Consider the following 24,912-nt stretch of genomic DNA (forward strand, 5'->3'; position numbering starts at 1 on the left):
TTGCTCAGTTACATGGAGAAGCTGAGTAGAAATTTATCTAACCTTGAGGCTAGGGTGCTATGAAGGCGTCACTTGCTCCATTGTGGAAGAATATGAATGCAAATATCTATTTGGTGAAACCACACACGGAAATGCCAGTCAAAGTTGAAGTGAACTTGGGTCCTGAAGTTGGATTTTTCGAATTAGCCAGCCATCTATTTTTAAACTGGCTTAGGTAATGGACAGGAAACGGCAAGAATAAATACCTCTAAGTTAGAGAATTAGGGGTGTCACCGAGTTGAGTACTGGGCTCTCGGTTATTTGCAATCGGATGCAGAATGTTGCATATCCAAGTTTGCTGGCTGCTGGAGTGAATTGTGAGCAAGTCGCTGGGCAGCGTGTTCTGGGCTTGGAGCTTCTCGCTGTGGTGGTGCCCGGGTCCCAGTATGAGGTACATTATGCTGTTTGGACATTCAATTATATACTGGAAAGACAGGGCATCAGGATCTGATGTTCGCTCCTCTCTCTACGGCACTGAGGCGATAAAGTCTGCCCCCAGCTGCTGTGCTCCTTGCTCACTAACATGCTGAACTGATACCGAGGCTCGGGCCTATTCCGGGATGCGCTGGAGCACAGATCGAAGGACTCGATGACACAAAGCTGGGTGGTAGTGTGAAATGTCAGGAGGATGTTATGAGAATGCAGGGTGACTTGGAAAGGCTAGGTGAGTGGGCGAATGCATGGCAGATGCAGTTTAATGTGGATAAATGTGAGGTTATCCACTTTGGTGGCAAGAACAGGAAGGCAGATTACTATCTAAATGGAGTCAAGTTAGGAAAAGGGGAAGTACAATGAGATCTAGGTGTTTTTGTACATCAGTCAATGAAAGCAAGCATGCAGGTACAGCAGGCAGTGAAGAAAGCTAATGGCATGCTGGCCTTTATAACAAGAGGAATTGAGTATAGGAGTAAAGAGGTCCTTCTGCAGCTGTACAGGGCCCTGGTGAGACCACACCTGGAGTATTGTGTTCAATTTTGGTCTCCAAATTTGAGGAAGGACATTCTTGCTATTGAGGGAGTGCAACGTAGGTTCACAAGGTTAATTCCTGGAATGGCAGGACTGTCATATGTTGAAAGATTGGAGTGACTGGGATTGTATACACTGGAATTTAGAAGGATGAGAGGGGATCTGATTGAAACACATATTATTAAGGGATTGGACACACTGGAGGCAGGAAGCACGTTCCCGCTAATGGGTGAGTCCAGAACTAGAGGCCAGAGTTTAAGAATAAGAGGTAGGCCATTTAGAACAGAGATGCGGAAAAACTTTTTCACCCAGAGAGTGGTGGATCTATGGAATGCTCTGCCCCAAAAGGCAGTGGAGGCCAAGCCTCTGGATGCTTTCAAGAGAGAGTTAGATAGAGCTCTTACAGATAGCAGGGTCAAGGAATATGGGAGAGGGTGGGAGTGGGTTACTGATTGTGTATGATCAGCCATGATCACAGTGAATGGCTGTGCTGGCTAGAAGGGCCGAATGGCCTACTCCTGCACCTACTGTCTATTGTCTATTGACTCATTTTGGTTCGGATGATTGCTGCTCACTTTTATTGGTTGCATGATTTGTGTTTTTTTCCCCTTTCTCTGCACATCTGGTGTTAGACTTTTTTTTATTGACTTTTGGATTTCTTGCTTTGTGGCTGCCTGTAAGCAAACACGTCTCGTCTGTATAATTTATACTTTCTTTGATCATAAATGTACTTGGAATTCTTTGGTGATAATATGGAGAGCCGACACTGGTGACGGCCAGGTTAGATGAGTGGACATCAGGTGGCATGCGAACGATAATGTGGGATCATGAAATCATTTACTTTGGTAGAAGGAACTGAGAACAGGAAGGTTGATCGATTTGTAAACATTGGTGTGCAGAGAAATCTGAGTGTACTGGTACATGAGACGCAGAAACTTACTGAGCAAGTTGAACAAGCAATTGAAAAGGCTTTTAATTGTGTAAGAATAGGAGTGTGAAGGCAAGGACATTTTGTTACAGGAATACTGCTAGACTTGTGGTGATTCCATGCCTAGAGTACTGTGTACGGTTTGCTCTCCAGAACCTAAGGAAGGGAATATTTGACTTGGAACTATGCAGAATAGAGTCACTGTATTCGATCCAAGGGTGAGGGGGGTTATCCTAGGAAACCAGACAGAGTAGGATGGGCTATACTTTTGGAATTGAGAAGAATGAAAAGTAATTCCATTGAGACTTTCAAGGTTCAGATAGTGACTGACAAGATAGATGCTGAGTAATTTGGCTGAAAAGCTTGGAATAGGGATTGCAATCTCAGAATAAGGTGCCAATTCCTTAAGAATGAGTTGTGCACAAATGCCTTTATTCAAGTGATTATGAGAATCCTCAGGATTCTCCGTGCCTGAGAACTGATCCTTAGTTGTTGAGTATATGGAAGCTTAAGACTGTTAACTAAGGTGTTTAGATAATTAGGAAATATGGTGATCAGGAAGGAGTGTGGATTTAAGTTAGAGAAGCTATAACCTTATTGAATGGAAGATCAGGCTGAAGAGACAGGCATGTTTTCTCATGTTAATCTGAAATCACTTTCTGCACTGGCCTTCTTTTTAACAAATGACTTTGCTTTCTGAACAGGAATATTTATACAAGATGGAGAGATTTCCACAAGTACAGAATTAATTGGCGACCCAGTGATTACCTCAGGATATGTTGAATCACGGCACAAGGTAGAAGTATTTTACGTGAGCAGCATGTGTATTGCCATATGGAATTAAAGCAGTGAAAACATAGCTCTGGATTTGTTTTTTTCTCACACAGGGTCTTATTCAAGAGTTTGTTCATGGTCGCACATGGAAACAGGTGTTTAGGGCAATAACTGCACCTGAATCCGATGGTGTGGGACCTAAGGCTCCTGTACCTGCTGCCCAATGGAGACAGCCCGGTCTGGATGGTGGAGGTATTTGATGTTGGATGCTGCTTTCCCTGTAGATGCGGGGGTGGGGGGGGGGGGAGGCTTTGCCAGTGATGGACTGGGCTGTGTCCACCACTTCCTGTAAACTTTTCTACGAATAAGTAACATGTCTTGGAAGCCCAGAGATATAGAATATGAGATCCATTCAAGGTCATGACGGAAATTAGTTAAGAAAGGGGAACCCAAAGTACCCAGGACACCTTTAGGAAGCGATGTCTCAGAAAGGCAGCGTCCATTACTAAAGACCTCCAGCACACAGGGCATGCCCTTTTCCCACTGTGACCATCAGGTAGGAGGTACAGAAGCCTGAAGGCACATACTCAGTGATTCAGGAACAGCTTCTTCCCCTCTGCCATCCGATTCCTAAATGGACATTGAACCTGTGAACACTACCTCACATTTTTAATATACAGTATTTCTGTTTTTTATGTTTTTAAGAATCTATTCAATATATGTAATTGATTTACTTGTTTATTTATATTTTTATTTTATTTATTATTATTATTTCTTCTCTGCTAGATTATCTATTGCATTGAACTGCTGCTGCTAAGTTAACAAATTTCATGTCGCATACTGGTGACAATAAACCTGATTCTGATATCCAGAAGCAATTATTAATGGATTATATGTTGTATGTAATGCAGAGGAGGGTTAGATTGAAATCATTTGGGGGGAAACAATCTCCACCAAAAGTTAGGCAGAGATCCTTTCACTGAGAAAACCATGTCAAGGTTTAGTCGGAGACCCTGTCATGTCTGAAGCTGAAGTGTTGAGGTTGTTGGTTAAATTTTAGGAATCCAAGCAGGACACTCTCCCACTGACAGCTTGGATAAGGGATTGGGGATGTGATCCTGCAGTTATTGGAATCTCAGCCTTTTTGGTTGATTCACAAAGGTCTTAAAGAAGTTTAATACACCGTTCTGTGATTGGCGCACAGGGAAGTGTCAGCAGCTACACGGAGTTGGAATGGGTTCCATCATAAAACGCAGATCAGAAGAGTTTGAATCCATATTTACTCCTCTATATGTCTGAAGTCACCGGCACCCACAAAGCAACGATCACAAAAGCAGAAGCTAATTGCTTGTGCCTGCTATCTCTAAGTGTTTCACTCTCTATGACTGCTCCCTGTCAAAATTCTGCTGCTTACCGTTACCCCCATTATATTGCACAGGGTAGTGTGTTCTACAAGAACCTCTCAGTTTTCCAGAAGCCCAGTGTCATCCCGGTTGAAAGGGAGGAGATCAGAATGTTCAATGTGTGGGTTTCGGAACCAGTGATCAACTCTCTCCTGTTTGCAGCATATCATGAAGACCGCTTGACTCTGAAACTCAAGGACAATGATTTGCTGGTAAGTTCTACACTCATTCAGAACATAATGAATGGGTCTCTCTCCAAAAGTACTGAACGGCTGTCGTCTAGCGGTCTGTGGCCGCTAGGCTCAAAAACAATTATTTCCCTCAAGGCACCAGGCTGATCACCACCCCCACCCCCATCCCACCCCACCATCACTTTGTCGGCATCAGCCACTCCTCTGCACAGCCGCTCAGCGCCCTTTATACCTGCCGCCACCTTACGCTGTTACTTTCACTGGCATAGTCACCGTCCTGTTGTGTTTTCAAATGTGCTGCTGCAACCGAGAAGAGTTTCTATTACCAAGAGTTGCACTGTCACCTCACCATCTTCTGTTGGAGTCAGCTCATGTACAGATACTCCCACACCTAGCGTCACTTTATGTACATACAATCGGCCTATGTATAAAAGCTGAACCTGAGTATATGCAGCCACACTTTTATGCTTATTGTCTTTTTTTATGCTGCTTTGGGTCATTTTGTTGAACCTTGAATCTCGACAGTTGGTGCCAGGAAGTGCAGCGACTCTTGCGGGCTGCCTTCAACATATGCCCAGGCTGTTAGTGCAAACGATGCATTTCACTGTATGTTTCAGTGTTCCTGAACGATCAGAACACTGGAATGCAGCTTTCCCCCCCCCCCCCCCCCCACCCACTCTGCCAGCCTGTCCCAACGTTCATGTGGATCATAATTGCTCTGGGTCTTAAATCCCCTCACTTTGGTTCCATAATTCTGAAGTATCCTTGCCTAAAAATGCACAACTTTCATTGCAATTGTTCAAATTCTGCAGCATCAAGAGCTTTTAGTGGGTTAGAGAATTCCAACCTTCCATTACCTGTTGAATGAAGGATACACTGGGTGCGTGACAGAAGGCTAAACAGTAGTAGCCATATGGTGGGAGTACACAGTGGAGGGCGCAGGTTGCAAATAAGCCCGTGCTCCTAGCCTGAGAACTCAGGGTGAGGGCTTCACTACAGAGATTTTCATAATCAAATATTACACCACCTTTCAACATGAAGCCAATGTGTGCACTCACTGCATCTGGTGCTCCCAGTGCGGTCTCCTCAGCCTTGTCGAGACCCATCACAGATTGGGGGACTGCTTCATTGAGTACCTTGATTCCATCCGCTGGACCATCCAGCATCTCACAGTGGTCAGCCATTTTAGTTCCATTTCCCATTCCCACACTGACATTTCTGTTCATTGCCTCCTCCACTGCCAGGTTGAGGCTAAATGCAGATGAGAGGAACAGCAACAAATCTTCCATCTTTGTAGTCTCCAACCTGATGGGATGAACATCGATTTCTCTAACTTCCTGTAACCACTTCCTTCTGACCCCTCTTTTCCCTTATCCCACCTATGCCATCACGCCATCTCTTTCCTACCCCACCTTCTCGATCTGCCCATCATCCACACACACCTCCCTCCAATTTCTGATGCCCTGCTCACCCCATTATTCCATGGTCCACTGTCCCCCTATCAGATTCCATCCCATCAGTCTTTTGTCACCTCACATCATCTTACATCATTCCCACTTTCCCTCTCCCTCACCTGCCTAACACCCTCTCTCACCTGAATACAGTTAGCACTCACCAGCTGTTGCTACACCCCAACCCCTCACCTCTTTACACCGACTATCTCCTATCCAGTCCCGATGAAGGGCCTTAACCCAAAACTTTGACTTTCTTTATGCCTCCATAGATGCTCCTGGCCTGCTGAATTCCTCCAGCATTTTGTATGTTGCACTGTGTGATGACCTGGGTGAAAATTTGTGGGTGTGGGGACAGGGATCTCTTCAGCTGGTGAAATTGGCACTACAGCACCATGCTATCATGACTAAGGTAGGAGATCAAATAAAGTGTTTTACTTGCTCTTACAGAAAGTATTTGAAGATGGAGAATTTGAAAATGAGCCAAATATTTTACAGCAGGTATGTCTTTTTGTTGTGTAGTAATGAGGACGCCTCATTGCAAGGAGCATTCAGGAGGGTGTAGATGAGTTGTGGATTCGGGCTTTATTTCAATGACTTCCTTCACTAGGTGGTCCGAAAAGCCATCGGCACAGCCAGAGTCAATCCTATAGCCATTGGGAATGCAGTGCTCTAGGATAAAACTAGAGGAAAAGAATTTTAACAAAGATAAAGGTGTTGCTCTAAGAAAGAACTGGAATTCAATTATAAACAAGGTGAAAGAGTGAAAACCTGATTGGATGAGAACTAACCAATCAGGAGGGATTGACAACAGGGGTATAAGTACCACTGGACTAGACATGCCCAGGCATCATCCCTGATGAAGATGGCAGAGTTTGTCATTGAAATATCAGTTAAAGATGATACCTTTTCCGCCTGGAAGTCCCTTTTCCCTTCATTTGTTAATGGGCTTGATTTGGATTTTGAATAAGGACATTCGTACAGTTTACAATGCATTTGAGGTCTTCAGGGACAACAGTCATCTCACCAGTCCTGAAGTAGGGTCTCAATAAAAAGTCGCTCTCCTTTTGCTTCCACAGATCCTGACTGATCTGTTGAGTTCTTCCAGCAGTTCGTTCTTTGTGCAAGATCCCAATATCTGCAGTCTCTTGTGTCTCCCCTATCACCTCACCATCAGCATAGAGAATTGGTAGTGAGGATCTGAACTCAGTCCTGATCCTATTATGATGATGAGAATGGGAACCAGGCCGTACTATAATAGACAAGGAGTCCACTCAAGCAGATTAATAACAATGTAGACATTTATCCCCAAGCTTTTGATCATGTGCATGTTTATGTGTGCAGATTTTTGGAATCTCTTCAGATTAGTTTATTCAACTATCACTGTCACCTCCATTGTCAAAATGTTCCTGCATTACCCAAGGTGAGCTGGTTAATTTAATCCAAAATTGGCTTGGTGATGAAAGAGTCGTGGTGGAAGAATGCTTTTCAAATTGGGGGTCTGTGACCAGTAGTGTACCTACTGCATGATCAGTCCTGGGACCTGAGGTTTGAAATATATATTAATGACTTTGACATAAATGTAGGAGAGGTGATTAGGAAGTTTGTGAATGATACAAAAATAGCCGATGTTGAGGGATAGTGAGGAAGGTCGTCTAAGGTTACAGCAGACACTCCTCCCTCCACCACCTTTTTCTGGCTTCTGCTCCTTTCATTTCTAGTCCCAACGAAGGGTCTCAGTTCATAATATCAACTGTTTAATCCCCTCCTTACATGCTGACTGACTTGCCAAGTTCCTCCACCAGTTTCTATGCATTACTCAAGATCTCCAGCATCAACGGGAACACAAACTGGCGGTACGGAGACATGATCTTGGTACATGAAGACTAATAAGTCCACTTTAACTGGGACACCGCAGAGGTTCTGGAGCAGCCAAACATGAGGCAGGCACGAGAATATTTGGCAGCATGGGTTCTCTTCTGATAACTCTATAAATAAACAGACGTCAGCTACGAACCCCTAAGAGCCAAAGAAGCATGAGCCAATAGAATCCAAAAGTCCTTTGAAGGGATAGCAAATCAGGACCGAGGCAAGTGAATGGGGGGGGGGGGCGGTTGCTATGTAAACACAAGCACTCCCAGAGAGCAAATCCAACAACTCTCACTGAGGATGTCACCTTGACCGGTGACGAAATGGCTGCCGGCTAACTGCCAAGTTCAGCGAACGTTGCAACATCAATTTCTGGCATCCAGAGAATCTGTAGTGTTTATATAGGGATACAGGTCAAGTGGAAAGTTGAGAGGATCCATTACAGGTGGAAGTTAATACCAACGTGTGATACAATTTGAAAAGTCAAACAGTGCTGTAAATAAGGAATTTCCTATATTTTTCATGCCATGGACTCCTACCGATAATTGGGGGCCCCAGGTTGGGAACCCCTGCTGTAAATTCTAGTCATAAAAATGTTGTTGAATAGAGAGACCTAGGGGTCCAAGTCCACAGTTCCTGAAAGTGACAGCACAGATTGACAGGCCAGTGACAAAGGCATATGGCAAGCTTGTCTCTGTGGGTCATGGCATAAAATATAAAAATTGGGGCATTATGTATGTAGCAACTTTATGATGGACAGTTGGACTATTGTGGTGAGCCCACTGTGGGTGGAAGTACAGATGCAGTACACCAGCATGTTGCTTGGGTCAGAGGGCTTCAGTTATGGGGCGAGGTTAGACAGTCTGGGATTGTTTCCCAGAAACAGCGGGGCTGAGGGATGACCTGATAGAAGTAAATACAATTATGGAAGGCATAGGGAGGATAGATAATCAAATTTAATACAGGGGAAAGATGGCACTAAAACAAGAGCATAGTCTTAAGGTGAGTGAGAGGTTTCTTCAATAGGATCTCAACAGTAACATGAACAAGTGTGGTTGTTACCTGGAATGTGCTGCCAGAGTAGGTGGTGAAATCAGATACATTTAAGAAGCAGTTTGACAGAGAGGCAAGCCATAGAAAATACATTCCTAACATAGACAGCAGTGATTGCGTAGATGGGTAAAGTGGCTGCCATGTATGTGATGGGCTGAATGGCCTGATTCTGTGCTGTTTTACAGATATTTCCTGCTGTTCCAATGAATGAACTGATACTCAAACTCACGCCTCTCAGGCCCCCCAGCGTTCTCTTCAGACGTATTGGCACCATTTTGGAGGGGTCTCTGTCTGTTGAGTTCGACGTTCTGCCTGACGGTAAAGAATCCCACACGGCACTGTATTTGGAAATGGTGAGTTCCCTCTGTGATGTCCCATGGCCAGTTGTTAGAGTAGATAATCAGCCAGGAAGACATGGAACGTCACAGGAAAGTGCAGCTGAACCAGTAGTTTAGACAAATGGGACTTTGTAGGTTCTCGCTGTGACTGCGTGGGTTTCCTCCCACAGTCCAAAGCCATTACCAGTTGGTAGGTTAATTGGCCGTTGTAAATTGTCCTGTGATTAGGCTGGGGTTAAATCAGGGGATTGCTGGACAGCGTGACTCAAAGGGCCAGAGGGCCTATTCTGCATGGCATCTCAGTAAATAAAAATGGGCAAAAAGTTTTGGAAACTAGAATTATAACATATATAATTATATATATATATATATATATATATATATATATAAAACATAATTATATATACCATAAGAACTAAGGAATCTATTTCATATTATCTACCCAATTAAATTAATAAATAAGCAAATTAAGTGAAAAAATGCAAAGAAAGGCTTCCAAGTTATTGATGCATCAAGTGCCTTGTGACTCCCTGTCCCACCAACTGTTCCTCTTCCTACTGCACAATTCCATGCAGTTGCAAGAGTCACAACCCCTGCATGTTTCCTTTCTCCCTTCCCACTAACTGAGGACTCAAGTGAAGCAGCAGATCTCATGCATGTGCATTTTGTGTTGACAATGCTGTCTTCTCTACACCGGAGAAACCAAAGGCAAGTTCCGTAACTCTTTGATGGCCACCTGCATTCAGTCCACAGGAATGACTCAAAACCTCAGCTTTCCATCCCATTCCAATGCTGAACTTTGCAGACTTAATAAATTAAACAATAGATGGTAGCACTCTCTCTCTTTTAGACACACTCACACACTCTCACACTCATCATAGAATGTGTCAATTGTGCAATCTTGAGATTAGTTTGCTGACAGGCAAACCTGTCAAACCGAAGCAAGAAACCTGAAAGAATACAATTTTAAAAAACACCTGACGTGCAGAGAGTGGGGGAAAATACAAATCATACTAGCGATAGACTCAAACAACAACATTCCAAACCAATTGACTCCTTAGACCTGAACCCCGGCACAGCCTGGAGTAGGCCAAGCCTCGGTATCAGATCATCATTTCTCTCTCTCACTGCCTTTATCTCATGTCTTAGAACATAGAACAGTACAACACAGGAAGAAGGCATTTGGACCACAATGTTATGGCGAGCCAGCGAGAAAGCAAATCAAAAACACCCAAACACTAATCCCTTCTACCTACACCACGTCCATATCTCCCCATCTTCCTTACATCCATGTGCCTATCCAAACACCTCTTAAATCCTCTAAAGTATTTGCCTCTCCCAGGCAGCACATTCCAAGCATCCACCATGATCTGTTTTTTGAAAAAATGCCCTCACATCTCCCTTGAATCTACCTCCCTTTCACCTTCAATCCTCTGGTAATAGACATCTCATCTCTGGGACACAGATATTCTCTGTTCACTCTGCTAATGCCTCTCAGAATCTTGTAAACCTCTGTCAGGTCTCCCCTCAGCCTCCAGTTCTCCAGAGAAAACAACCCAGGTTTATCCAACCCCTCACGATAGGACAAGCCCTCTGAAACAGGCAGCAGCTTGGTAAACCTCTTCTGCACCCTCTCCAAAACCTCAACATCCTTCTTGTGTTGGGGTGACCAGAACAATACTCCAGATGCGATCTAACCAGAGTTTTATAAATTTGCAACGTAACCTCATGACTTTTGAACACAGTGCTTTTGACTAACAAAAGCAAGCATTCCCTAAGCCATCTTAACAACCTATCGACCTGTGTAGCCACTTTCAGGAGCTATGAACTTGGATCCCAAGATCTCACTGTTCAGCAACACTGTTAAGGACCTTGCCCTTAACAGCGTACTGTCCCCTTGCATTTGCCCTACCGAGTTGCAGCAACTCACATTTATCTGGGTTAAACTACGTCTGCCGTTTCTCTGCCGGTGTCTGTTCTGCTCTCTATCATTCTGTATTCTTTGCCAGTCTTGTATACTATCCACAACTCTATCAAATTCTCCACAAGTTTACTAACCCACCCATCTACATTTTCATCCAGGTCATTTATATACATCACAAGCAGCAGAGGTCCCAACACAGATCCTTGTGAAATTCCACTAATTACAGATCTCCAGCTCGAATAAGTCCCTTCAACTACTGCTCTCTATCTTCAATGCGCAAGCCAGTTCTGAATCCAAACAGCCAAATTGCAGACCCTGTGCATCTTAATCTTCTGGATTATCCTCCCATGAGGAACTTTGTTAAACACCTTTCTAAACTCCATGTACACAACATCCAATGTCCTACCCTCATCAATCTCTCTCATCACCTTGTCAAAAAATTCAGCCGAGTTGGTAAGACACAACCTGCCACACACAAAGCCATGCTGGCTCTCCCTAATTAGGCAATGAGTTTCCAAATGCTCATATATCCTCTCCCTAAGCATTTTCTCCAGCAATTTCCCTACAACTGGTAGACTCACCGGTCTATAGCTCCCAGGATTTCCCCTCGTTCCTCCCTTAAACAGAGGTACAACACTAGCCACTCGTCACTCCGCTGGGACCTTGCCTGTATCTAGAGAGGCCACAAAGATAGTGGGCATCTATCAGGCCCTGGGGACATATCCACCTTAATATTCATTAGGGGGCCCAACACTTCTTCCTCCTTGGCCTCTAAATGCTCTCTTTATATACTCAGCACTGATCTCCTGGTCCTCCATATCCTTCTTTTTGGTAAATACTGAAGCAAAGTACTCATTAAGTACCACACCCCCATTCTCTGCATCTGAGCAAATGCTCCCCCACCCTGCTATTCCACGCATCTTCCTAGTTATCATCCTGTATAGAACGCCTTGGGATTCACCTTCATCCTCCTTGCCAAGGACTTTTCATGGCCCCTCCTGACTTTCCTAATTCCCTTTAGATCTTTTCTGGCTTCATTATACCCCTCATGCTTCATTTGATCCATACTTCTGCAGCTTTACATACTTTTACTTCTGAACTAAATTCATCATCTCTCTGGATATCCAAGGTTCTCTTATCTTTCCATCCCCGCCCTTCCTTCTAACAGGAACATACCTTTCCTGTGCTCTGTGCAACTGATCTTTAAACGCCCTCCATGTGTCTGATGTGGACTTGCCTGAGAAAAGGTATTCCCAATTAATGCTCCTTGGTTCCTGTCTAATGCCCTCGTAATTTACTCTACTCCAGTTTAAAACTCTCCCACAAGGACCATACCTATCCTTATAGATAGCTATTCTGAAAGTTAAACAGTTGTGGTCAGTGAGGGGTCACCCACCTGGCTAGGCTCATTACCCGACACCAGGTCCAGTACAGCTCTCCTCTCATCGAACTGTCCACATATTGATTTTAAAAACCTTCCTGGATGCAATTAACAAATTCAACCCCATCTAAACCCCTTGCACTAAGAAGGTCCCAGTTTGTATTTGGGAAGCTGAAATCCCCCATGACAACAACCCTCTTACTTTTACACTTTTCCTTAATCTGATTACATATCTGTTCCTCAATGTCCGATTGGCTATTGGGGGTTCTGTAGTCAATCCCATCTGTGTGATTGCACCTTTCATATTCCTGAGTTCTACCCAAATGGACTCATTGTCTGACCTCTCCATTATGTCTCTGCTGAGTGCAGCTGTGATATTGTCCCTGATCAGTTGTGTAACTCCACCCCTCTCTTTTGCCATCTCCTCTATCTTTTGTATAATTTCAGAAACCTGGTACATTAGTCACCCATTCCTGCTTCTCTCTCAACCAAATTTCAGCAATGGCTATTAGTTCCATGTACTGATCCATGTTCTAAGTTCATCACCCTTACCCATAATACTCCTAGCGTTAAAATATACACACTTCAAACTATCTGACCCACTATAGCTGTTCTTTTGATTCTGACTTTCAATATTTTTTGCTGACATCTACTTTCTGGTCCAATCCTTCCCGTAATTTATCTGGGACTCTGGTTCCCAGCCCCCTGCAAAGCTAGTTTAAACTCTCTCGAGTAGCATCAGCGAACCTCCCCGCCAGGATATTGGTTCCCCTCCAGTTCAGGTGCAGCCCATATCTTCTTGTTTGTTTTTCTCTCTCGTTAACTTCCTATCTTAATCCTTTGACAAGATGACTTTTACTACATCTACATAGCATCTCTGGCCCCACACTATCATAGATACTCTCTTTCTACAGTCCATTCTCAACCCCCTCATCCACCCCACCCCACCATCCCCCCAATTTTAGCAGTTTTCAACTAACTTGTTTTCTTCATTTTTTAGTTCTGTGGAAGGATCCCTGATCTGTTTTTCTTACTGCTTCTCCCTCCACCGACGTTGACTGATCTGCCTGGTAGTTTCCAACACCTCCTGTTTTTAACTCACCTTTGCCCACACCAGCACCACATGATTGCTGTTGGCACAAGACTGTGTGTTTTTTGGACGCTGCACAGTTAAATTTCAGAGCCAATAATTCTGAAGTGCTGAATAATCCTTCAGTAGCTCCTAAGGTTCTTTGTAGGGCACCGGGCACTACAGTAGTGATTATAAATCAGTCACCTAGCTTCTGCTTGTGCCAGATAACCCTTTTCCAAAGGCAAACTCAACTTTGTGTGCTGCGCACAAACACTTCTTTTCAGGTGGAATGCCAAAATAAAATTTAAAAATACTGGACACACAGAAGGTCAGGCAGCATCTGTGGAAAGAGATTGCAGCCCAAGGACTTTTCTACAGATGCTGCCACATCTTTTGGGTGTTTCCAACATTTTTACTTTTTATTTTAGTGCCCAATGCTGTGTTTTCAGGCTACCATAAGTACATCTGGTATGTGTCACTATATATAGTATCTTGAGATTCATTTCCTGCAAGGACGTATGTGTACTTTGCTAATAAACTTACTTTGAACTTTGCATAACATCCTCCAGCTTCAGAGTACAAATCTGTAACCTTGGAGAAAAACTATGGAGTTGAGAGCAAGTGGAGGGCGCCATCTAGTGTCTGCATCCAAGGACCGGCACAGTTGGCCGAGGAGAGAAGATGAAATTTAGGTTTTTACTTCAACAGCGACTAAAGTCAATCTTGTATCATTTCAGTTTAATGACAGTGATAGTTATGCTTCATTGATGGACAGAAAGTCCCAGTGACCCTGGTTCAGTCTTGGTCTGTGTGGAGCTCTCCCTGCGACTGGGTGGATTTCCTCCCGGGATGGTAGGGGAGTGTGGTGAACTACATAGACCTGTCTGGACACCCCCCCCCCCCACTGACTGCTCCTGTGGCTCCTCCCACAGACCCCTGTGTGGTGAACTACATACACCTGTCTGGACACCCCCCCCCCCTGACTGCTCCTGTGGCTCCTCCCACAGACCCCTGTGTGGTGAACTACATACACCTGTCTGGACACCCCCCCTCCCTGACTGCTCCTGTGGCTCCTCCCACAGACCCCTGTGTGGTGAACTACATACACCTGTCTGGACACGCCCCCCCCCCCCACTGACTGCTCCTGTGGCTCCTCCCACAGACCCCTGTGTGGTGAACTACATACACCTGTCTGGACACGCCCCCCCCCTCGCTGACTGCTCCTGTGGCTCCTCCCACAGACCCCTGTGTGGTGAACTACATACACCTGTCTGGACACGCCCCCCCCCCCCACTGACTGCTCCTGTGGCTCCTCCCACAGACCCCTGTGTGGTGAACTACATACACCTGTCTGGACACGCCCCCCCCCCCCCACTGACTGCTCCTGTGGCTCCTCCCACAGACCCCTGTGTGGTGAACTACATACACCTGTCTGGACACGCCCCCCCCCCTGCTGACTGCTCCTGTGGCTCCTCCCACAGACCCCTGTATAAAGGCGATTGAGGCCTGAGCCCTCCCCTCAGTCTCCAGGATGCAGCATGGTGGTCAATTGCTGCTTGTTCTTTCTACCAGTCAATAAAAGCCGATATCTCACCTCACGTCTCAGAGAGTTATTGATGGTGCATCAGGGAGTTGGTCCTACGGTTTAGGGAATAGAACCTTGGAGGAGTTGATGGGAGTGTGAGGAGGATAAAGTGGGATCAGTGTAAGTGGATGTGAAAGCCCCTTGCTGGGCCGAAGGGCTTTCTTCCATGCTGTGTGACTTTGTAACTATACTAATGAATTTCCATTTCATTTCCATAGGATATTGAAACCACTGTCCAATCATCTTATGCAAACAGGAAAATCCAACTGTGGCCCTCCTCAAATCGGTAAGTGCCCCTGTTGACAGTTACTTAAAGTCCGTTTGATTACTCTGGCTGAATAATCTTACAATTCATGTGTTCTCACAGCTGGAGCATCAAAGCTATAAAGCATAATCTGACCATCACCTTGGTGAGTATACGCAGAAAATCTTGGGGGAACTGACTCAAGATGCTTCATAAACTGACCATTCAAAATGATCCTGACTGATCTCTGCTGACCTCAGCTTCTCCCCATGCCCTTTAATTCTTCAGTCATTCTTGAACTTTGGACTTGTGGTGACATCATCAGGTGAAGCTAGATTGGATCTTTTGTTCTTTAGTTCAACGAGACCCCTGGGAATATACAGAAAAGTGAATTAAATTGGTTTCACTCATACACTCTCTTTTGCAGATCACAAGGTGTGCAAGAGGTGTCAGGAAGTATGCTGCGGTGCCTTCCACAATAAAAGGGCCCCTTTGCTCAATGCTGGACTGTTCAACTATCTAAATTCACGCCAATCTTCCTCCCAGATGCCCCCCTCCTGTTTCAATGTCTCTCACCCTCTTCCTGCCCAGTCTCTTCATCTTCCCTCACCTCTATGGCTTACTCGGTGTCCTGTAAAGAGAGAATGCACCGGCAGCCTCGACTCACTTGCCAGTGGGCACCACATGATGAGGGCACTTAGCTCGGTGGCCGATGCTGTGAGATGGAAGAGCAGCACGCACGTGATTTCCAAAAGCAAGGGTGTCCAAGTATCACAGTTTTATTTTTGCTGATGTCCTACTTCAAGTCAAGTTTATTGTCATTTAACTACATACGTGTATATAACCATATAATGGAAATAGAAACGAGACATGTTTTTCCGAACCAGGGTGTACAGTAGTACACATAAGACTTATGAAGGTGAAGATAAAATCATCTACAGATGGATCACACATAAATAACAAACTGAAGTGCATTTATAGTAAATATTGTGAAGTACGGAACAGATTAACCAGTGATGCAGCAGGGAGTTCAGAAGCCTGGGGGAAGAAACTGTTTCTCATCCTGACTGTTCTCGTTTTTATGCATCGGAGTCTCCTGCCAGATGGTAGAAAGTCAAAGAGGATGCTGGATGGATGGGTGGGATCCTTAATAATGCTAAGGGCCCCGCATGTGCAGCCCTCCTGATAAATGTCCCTAATGGATGGCAGGGAGACCCCAATGATCCTCTCAGCTGCTCTCTCAGTCCCCTGTAGGGACTTCTGGTTCGATGCTCAGGAGGCTCTCAATGGTGCTGCTGTGAAATTCAGTTAAGATGCGGGGGCCTTGCTTGCCTCAATCTTCTTCAGAAGGGGAGGCACCACAGTGCCTTCTTGTTCGAGGAGGTGATATTAAGGGACCAGGTGATGTGAACTCCCAGGAATTTGGTATACTAAACCTCATCTGCAGAGGAACCATAATATTCACAGAGGGGGGGTAGTTCATCTGCACCTTCCTGAAGTTCACAGTGATTTCTTTTGCCTTCTGCACGTTCAGGCTTAGATTGTTCTTCTCACATCAAGACACCAGCTGCTCCACTTCCTCTCTACACTCTCTCGTGATGTTCTAGATAAGGCCAGCCACTGCTGTGCAATCTGCAAACTTGTTAACACGGTTTGAGCTGGGTGCTGCGATACTGTCGTGCGTCAGCAGTGTGAACAGCAGCAGGCTGAGCATAATGGAACGAGAGACATTACTGCCCACACGGACTGACTGTGACCTTACTGTTAGAAGGGGGAGGTGTTGAGGCCCAGCGAGGACAGTTTCTGGGGTATGATGGTGTTGAATGCTGAACTGAAGTCTATAAACAGCAGCCTGGCATACAAGATAAGTGGGTCAGGACAGAGTGGACAGCTGAGGCTATTGCATCATCCGTGGATCAATTTGAGTAATAAGCAAACTGGAAAAGGTCCAGTATAGCCGGGAGAAAGCCATGACTCAAGGCAGTTCATAATGGTTGATGTTAATGCCACCGGACAAGGGTGATTTAGGCAGGATACTGTCGCCGCCTTTGGCACTGGAACGAAAGTTCCTACCTTGAAAACCGAGGGGATGATGTATTGATCCAGAGAGATGTTGAATACAGTATATCCGTCATCTAGGCTGTACAGTCTTTCAGAACCCGACCTTTGTGTGGGATAAATCTGCATAGGGTCTTCCTCACCTCAGCTTCAGCCAGACGGAGCATCTGTTCCCCCAGGGTGCCTTCCTCACTAACACTTTGTTCTGCGTATCCAACTGGGTGTAGAAGACATTCATTCTCTCAGGGAGTGGCTGACGCGCAGGCTGGACTCAAATCCTGTGAATTCCCTGCCACATGCGCCTCGTGTCGCAGAAATGACTGTAAATTCTCTGAGAATACTACCGTCCCACCTTCCATATGGAGCAGGAAAGCACAGTTCTTGCTTCCCTGAGACCAGTCGCATCTCCTGATCTAAAGGCATCTTCACAATCCCTCATATTTGGGGTTAGCTTGTCTTTCGTGTACTAAAAGCTGGTGAAGGCTTAAACGCAGTTCCTTTATGTGACTTTATGTGACTTCCTTGTATTAAGACTGTTTCTGACAGAACATTTTGTTATTTCAGGATGAGAATAAAGCAAACTATTATTTGGAGAATTTTTTCTCAAGTGGTGGATTACAAAACATCATGTCCTGTAAGTATACCTGTGGAGAAGAGGGAATTTGAGGTTAATAAACAGGAGTGAGTAGACCTCGGTCCATTATAAACTGAACAAGGTAATAAATTAGTGTTTTGCATGGTTTGGTGGATGATGCATAAGGCTAGCTACACGTCGCAGGTCAGACAAGAGTCTATGATGAGCAAAACAGAATTAACATTTCAGGTGGATGAGCCCTCTGTCAGAACTGGGCAAGAGAAAGAAAGTGGGTTAGTTTTAATTGCAGAGAGGGTGGGGAGTGGACAGCCAAAGGAAATACCTCTGAGAGGGTGAAACCTGTGTCACTGCAGGGAAAAGAGGGCAAAGTTGTCTGGTTGATAGGTTAATAAGAGTGGTTAGGGAGAACAAGAAAGAATTAAGCTGTTTTGAAATGGGTGTAGTTAGAAAGAGAAATAAAAGAACATAAGGGTGTGAAATGCAGAGCCATGGGGAGTGCCCGGCAGAGCAAGCTTTGCCAGCAGACGGAGAAAAACTGAACCAGTATCACAGGTGGCTGGCCTGCAGCAAAACCCTGCTGAGCCTGTTGTGCAGAGAAATGGCACTTAGTGAATCCTCTCCTCTCTCCCATCAATCCATCTGTACCTTTACTGTTTCACTTTTTGTATCCCCTGCCGAGAATGTTGAACCAATAAGCTGTCAACTTGGTAGTCAGTCAGTCAGTGTGATTTTGTTACTGGCTTATAAGCTCTTAACATAGAACATAGAAGCAGGCCCTTCGGCCCATCGTGAATTTACTGGTTGAGACTGTGCTCAATGCAATGTTGTTATTTATCCCAAGGGGACTAGAATATAAAACAAGGAAATAATGCTGAGCCTTTATAAGACAGTAGCGAGGCTGCACTTGGAGTATTGTCATCAGTTTTGGGCCCCATATCTCAGAAAGGATGTGTTGTCATTGGAGAGAGTCCAGAGGAGGTCCACGAGGATGATTCTGGGGATGAAGGGGTTAGCATATGAGGAGCATTTGGCTGCTTTGGGTCTGTACTCACTGGAATTTCGAAGAATGCGGGGGGGGGGGGCGCTAATATCATTGAACCCTACCAAATGTTGAAAGCACATAATAAGGTGGAAGTGGAGAGAATACTTCTTATGGGGGGGGGGGGGGAGGAGTAACCAGAACTAGAGGGCACAGCCTCAAAATTGAGGGGCGACCTTTTAGAATAGAGGTAAGAAGGAATTTTTTTTAGCCAGAGAGTAGTGAATCAGTGGAATGCTCTGCCACAGACTGCGGTGGAGGCCAAGTCCATGGGTATATTTAAGGCAGAAGTTGATAGTTTCCTGATCAGTCAGGGCATCAAAGGATATGGCGAGAAGGCAGGTGTGTGGGGTTGAGTGGGATCCGGGATCAGCCATGATGGAATGGCAGAGCAGACTCGATGGGCTGAATGGCCTAATTCTGATCCTATGTCTTATGATGTGCCAAACCAATTAAACTAGTAACTAAACACTGAACTAAGCTAATCGGTCCTGCTGTCATGGTGCCCGTATCCCTCCATTCTCTGCATATTTGCCTCCACTACCACCCCTGCAAGTGCATTTCAGGCACCTTAGATGTAAGTGTGAACCATGGTCACATGTGAAGTCTCTGCTGTTCTTTGTGCAAGGTGAGCACAACTGTTCAACTGTTCCATCTTGTCTACACTACCTGGTGGCTTGTGGGGATGTGGCAACAGTCTGATTGCTCCCATACTGAGTCCATTTGCTACTGCCTCCTGTTAGCTCAGATGGGCGCTGCTGCTTTTGCAAGGGGGTGGGGGGTCACAGAGCTGCTGCCTCTCAGATCCCTGGGTTCGATCCCGGCCTCCACTGCTATCAGTGTGGAGTTTGCACATTCTCCCTGTGATTCTGTGGGATTCACCCAGATGCTACGATCGTTCCCCACAGCCCATAGTTGTGTGAGCTGGTAATTTAATTAATCGCAATAACTTACTTACTGCCTGTTATACCGCTGGCAGCAATGAAGGTCCTCTATTTCTGTCTGTATAGAAAGATTCTTCATTGCTGTTTCCATGACAGTTTTGTTTTGCCAGTCGGGGTTGTCAGCTCTGAGCTAAACCCCTGAATCTGGAGGACCAGTGGACCACTCAGTTTGGCCTCTACCCTTTGACCTGATTGGCATGGGTGACCCTACCAAGAGCCAAAGTTTAAGGCCCTAACTCCAGCCAATGTAGCTCTCCGGGTCATTGAGACAGGCTCACCCGCAAACCCTACAATGAGGTTGTGGTCCTCTTGCAGAAGACGCTACAAAGTGCCCCTAATATAGGTGGACGGTAGTATCTGGCACGTGGCCAAGCTGTTGGTCTAGTGATCTGAACGTCGCTAGCTCGAGCCTCAGCTAAGGCAGCATGTTGTGTCCATGAGCAAGACATTTAACTACACATTGCTCTGCGACAACACTGGTGCCAAGCCGTATTGGCCCTTGCTGAGGGGAGACTTGAGGCATGGGCAACTGCCGGTCTCCCATACACCTTGGAAACTTTCCAAGGTGCAAATCCATTAGTTTTGAGACTAATGGATGCCTAGTATTTGGGAGGGTGGGGGATATATTGGGGAATCGAATTCCCCTGTGAACTAGAACACACTTGATGGGCTGAACAAGCCTTCTGCTGCATGTTGCGGGGGTGGGGGGGGTGGAAGTTCTTTGACTTTAGCCCTTGAATGGCACTTTGTAAACTAACGAAGAAACTACCTCTCTGACAATTATGGCGGAAAACCAGAACAAATGTCAATGCATCAGTATTTTCTCCCTTGACCTAGATGTGGAGTTTTATATAACAGCACTGCTCGACAAGAAAGGACTGCACTATTTCAACGTCACCAACACTGTGCTGGAACCAAGCAAGGTATGGAAACAAAACAAGACTTCTTCAGTGAATGACTTCGGTGGCAGGCAGTCAGCTGGGTGATGGGGCCATTATGTAATTTGAAATACGTGCCAGCATTTGCCGCAGAAGCTTGCTTGCAACCGAACATCATGCCTTATCAAACTGAGTCTCTCGGGTACTACATAGAGCAGAACAGCACACGCTGTGCTCTGTTAACTAAATTAGTAATTACAAGCCGAACTCAATGGATCCATTCAAGCACACGGTGTCCATGTCATCAGAGTGGAGGGGTGATGCTCATGGGATGCTTGAGTCACTAGGTCGACGGGGGAGGGGTTCACAGTTCAATAGGCGGGCGGCGGAGTGTGAATCAAAAGCTGGAAGAGCGCGGTGGGTTCCTGGTGCGGCACTGGGTGTTGTTCAGTCCAATCCCATTAAAGTAAATCTGAAGCAGGCTTCATTGCTTCTAACTTCCAGTACACACTCCCTTTCTCCTAAACCCACTTCTCTTTCCTCTGTCCTGCCTTTCTCCTTCTGGCTCCCCACACCCTTCCCTGATTCTGTTGTCCACTGTCCCTGCCTTTCAGATTCCCTCTTCTTCAACCTTTTGCCTCTTCCACCTCTCAACGTCTCATATTGCTCCTGCTTTTCCCAGCCTCCACCACCTCCACATTACCTCGTTTCACCTACCATCTTCCAGTTCCTGGTCCTCCTCGCCACCCCACCACCTTCTATTCTGCCTGTCAACTCCAGATGAAGGACCTTGGCCCAGAAAGTCAGCTGGCTACATGCACCCATTGATGCTGCCTGACCTGCTGAGTTCCTCCACCATTTTCTATGTGCTGATCCTTACCACCTCTGCTCTGGGCCCTCTGGCAGTTTCCCACCTCAAATTGTGCTAATGCCAGCCCACAATCTCTCTGTCTACAAGTCCTGATTCACCAACACAGATCCCTGAATATCCCATCCAGTCAGCCCAATCAGTGTGTGTGTCTCCCTCTCCTTCTCCTCTCCCCCTTCTCCGTTCCCCCTCTTTTGTCCCCCTCCCTCTCTTCTGTCCTCCTTCTTCTCTTCCCCTCTGCCTCTCTCTCTCTCTCTCTCCCAACAATCTCCTCTCCCACACCCCTCCAGTTTAACTGCTGTGAATGCCCTTGAGATCTGCCTCTCAGTTGAACCCCTTTATCTACAACTAGAGAGACTTTCCAGTCCTGCAGCCGAGTGATTGGAATCTCTTCTCGGGCCTTTAACATCTTGGCCGCTGCTCAGTATGCGCTGGAAGAGGTCCCGGTATGAAGGACCTATCTGCTCCTCTCCCGCTCCTGTGCCTGGTCTGCCCTGGCTTTTGTCAATGACTGGATTTCACACGCCTTTCTCCAGTTGCAGCTACGACTGGGTCCAGCTGATGATGATATCTCCCTGAGCGATATGAGTGAGCATTGTAGCCACTGATGAGGACCAAACATTGTGTATTGTAATTCCTTTGCAGGCTTTTTGCCTCACATGATTTTCTGGACCTCTTCCTCCTCTTTCACAGGGCTACGTGATCATTGCAACTGACTTTCATTTTCCACGTCAGCTGCTGGAAAATTTCCTTCGAAACCTCACGTCAACCACAAAATCCTAACCTCAGAGAAAGGCAGTGCGGACTCGACATGATGTGGAGTTGATGGGACTTCGTAGTAACTTGAAAAGCAGATCTGTCTTTGTACTGACATGTTTAGCTGGGTTTCTTGAGCTGCTGATTTACTGTGATTATTGTATTGACTTGTATATATGAAAAGAATTTAATCAAATGCAGTATCAAACATGGCAGATAGTTCCAAATGAGAGTATAATGTGTTTGATCTTTTATGCTGATTTGGTCACTTTAGTTTAAATCCCTAGTATTTTGTAGTCTACAACATAAGCTTCCTGTTAATAATTGGCCTCTTGGATATATTCCTCCTTATCAATAATACTATATATTTGAATATTTTTATGGCTGAATAATATTTTGAATTCTACTTGAGTGGAGAATGGGTGGCAAGTTTTCTGGGAAATAGTGTCATGTATAGTCTGTATACAGCATGGCATCAGCTCCTTCAACTTGTCCCCACGGACTAAGGGAACTTCCTGAAACTCCCATTCACTTTCATTTGGCCCATCTCCTTCAAAGCTTTCCTGTCCACGAACCTATCCAAGTGTTTTTCTTGGATGATGTAATTGTACTAACCTCTGGCAGCTCATTTCATTCAACCAAAAACCTTGGAGAGAAAAGCTTAGCCCACAGGTCCCCTTTAAATCTTTACCCTCTTACCTTAAATATCTGTGCCTTCTCGCTTTAGAATTGCCTGCTCTGCAAAATGAGTGTGACCACTCCCTTACCTATGCTTTCCATGATTCTATAAGGTCATCTCCTAGCCTCCTTCACTCGAGAGAAAGCAGGGCTGGCCTGTCCAGTCTCTCCTTATAACTCGAACCCTCCAGTCCCAGCAACATCCTTGGGTTTCTTTTACACTCCCTCTCGCATAATGACACCCTTCTTATAGTATAGTGACCAGAACTGCACTCACTATTCCAGATGCAGTCTCATGAATGCCCTGTAAAGCTATGAAGTGACATCCCAGTGCTCCATCAGAAGAAGACAAGTTTTCCAGTTTACTCCCACAGGTCTACCTGGGTCGCCCCTTTCAGAGTATTATGTATGTAACCCTTGGTGTCTCCTTTCTATGGCACTCCCAAGTGTGTCTCATCTACTATGCACATCCGACCCTTATTTAACTCCCAAAGTGTATCACTTTGCACTTTGCTGAATTAAATACCATCTATCATTCCTTTGACCACTCTCCCAGTTGCTCAAAATCCTGGTGTAGCCTTAGAAAGCCTTCTCCAGCGTCCAAATACGCACATGAAAGAAAGCAGCCCCGTATTAAAGCAAACTACTTTTAACAGTGATACTGCTAGATTGACTTTCCCACTTTCACTCCAATGAACTTTTATCTCCCAGCTTGCCATGGTTGCAGCACAGGACTAGGCCCTTTGGCCCATCGTGTTCATGCTGACCCATCCATATTAATCCCACTTACCAGCACTGGTCTGTAGCATTCTATGGTTCAGGCTGAGTTTTGCTGCCAGAAATCTCAACCAATCAACCATTTCAGTGAGTTGCAGCAGGTTCATAGGACCATCACATTCAGCAGCAGAATTAGGCTATTTGGCCCATTGAGTCTGCTCCACCTTTTCATTTGAAGAAGTCAATCTTGGACTTTCCAGTCAAAGCAGTAGTTTAGGAAATAATTGCCTCAGGTGATATCCTGCTGTAACTTCCTTTCCCATTCTTTCCCAAACGCTTGGTCTAATTACAGTATATTACAGCTCTCCAGCCCCTCTCCCATTCCACACTGTTGTGTTTGAGATGACATTGGGAATGTCATCTGAGCAACGATAATGCTTAATACAGAGACGTGCGAAGAGTTGTACATGGGATGGAAACCCGAGCCTCATCCGTATCTCCATAAAGGAAATGTTAAAGGTGAAACTGGAAAGTCTGACTAACCTTAACAATTAACCAGGCAACAGAAGAACATGGTATGGAGACCTATTACACCAACAACTCACAGATGATGTTATAGTTGCACTTTATGATGCTGTGGCCAAGTTGCAACAAGATGCTGTGCTAGAATTATGGGCATTTTTGTCTGGGGTTTGACCTTTAGATGTGTAGCCCTAAGCATTTTGTGGCTATGACCTGACCAGATCAAACCATTTGACATGCAGATGTTAAGTGTTCAGAAAAGAGGAAGTGTTTACACTTTGAAAGTCTCTTCAATGAAAATCAATAAAAGTTTTTTTTTACTTTACAAAGTTAACCAAACTTTGGACTACCTTGTTCCATTTAACAGCTGTTAATAGCTGTGGAGAGAAAATTTGCTATTCTGGTATCAAGGGAAAGGGTCTATAGTCTCAGGTACATATGTATTTTAGGATTTGCTGCTAATTCTGCAAATTATGAACTTGGGCTCTCTGCAAGTGAATTGGTGCAGATTCACAGCCTGCAGTGAGTCTACCATTGTGCAGATTAGTGATTACAAACTTCAGTCTTATTGAACAAGCTGTTAGTTTATAGTTTGTTGGTTTGTGGTTAAATTTTCAGGCCTGGAAGTGGAAGCATATT

General features: G+C 45.3%; 1 protein-coding gene across 1 annotated transcript in view; it reads left to right on the forward strand.

Moving 5' to 3' along the window:
• Positions 1–24,596, forward strand: part of cetp (cholesteryl ester transfer protein, plasma) — a 41,167-nt gene extending 16,571 nt beyond the window's left edge. The window contains exons 8-16 of the mRNA XM_059992679.1: positions 2,638–2,729; positions 4,146–4,322; positions 6,203–6,253; positions 8,860–9,027; positions 15,193–15,260; positions 15,342–15,384; positions 17,841–17,910; positions 20,692–20,777; positions 22,294–24,596. Coding sequence (XP_059848662.1) covers positions 2,638–2,729; positions 4,146–4,322; positions 6,203–6,253; positions 8,860–9,027; positions 15,193–15,260; positions 15,342–15,384; positions 17,841–17,910; positions 20,692–20,777; positions 22,294–22,383 — 845 coding nt within the window. The 3' untranslated portion in view covers positions 22,384–24,596. The remainder of the gene's footprint in view (positions 1–2,637; positions 2,730–4,145; positions 4,323–6,202; positions 6,254–8,859; positions 9,028–15,192; positions 15,261–15,341; positions 15,385–17,840; positions 17,911–20,691; positions 20,778–22,293) is intronic.
• Positions 24,597–24,912: the final 316 nt, after the last annotated feature.

This window comes from Hypanus sabinus, chromosome 17 (assembly GCF_030144855.1).
Source record: "Hypanus sabinus isolate sHypSab1 chromosome 17, sHypSab1.hap1, whole genome shotgun sequence".
Classification (NCBI taxonomy): domain Eukaryota; kingdom Metazoa; phylum Chordata; class Chondrichthyes; order Myliobatiformes; family Dasyatidae; genus Hypanus; species Hypanus sabinus.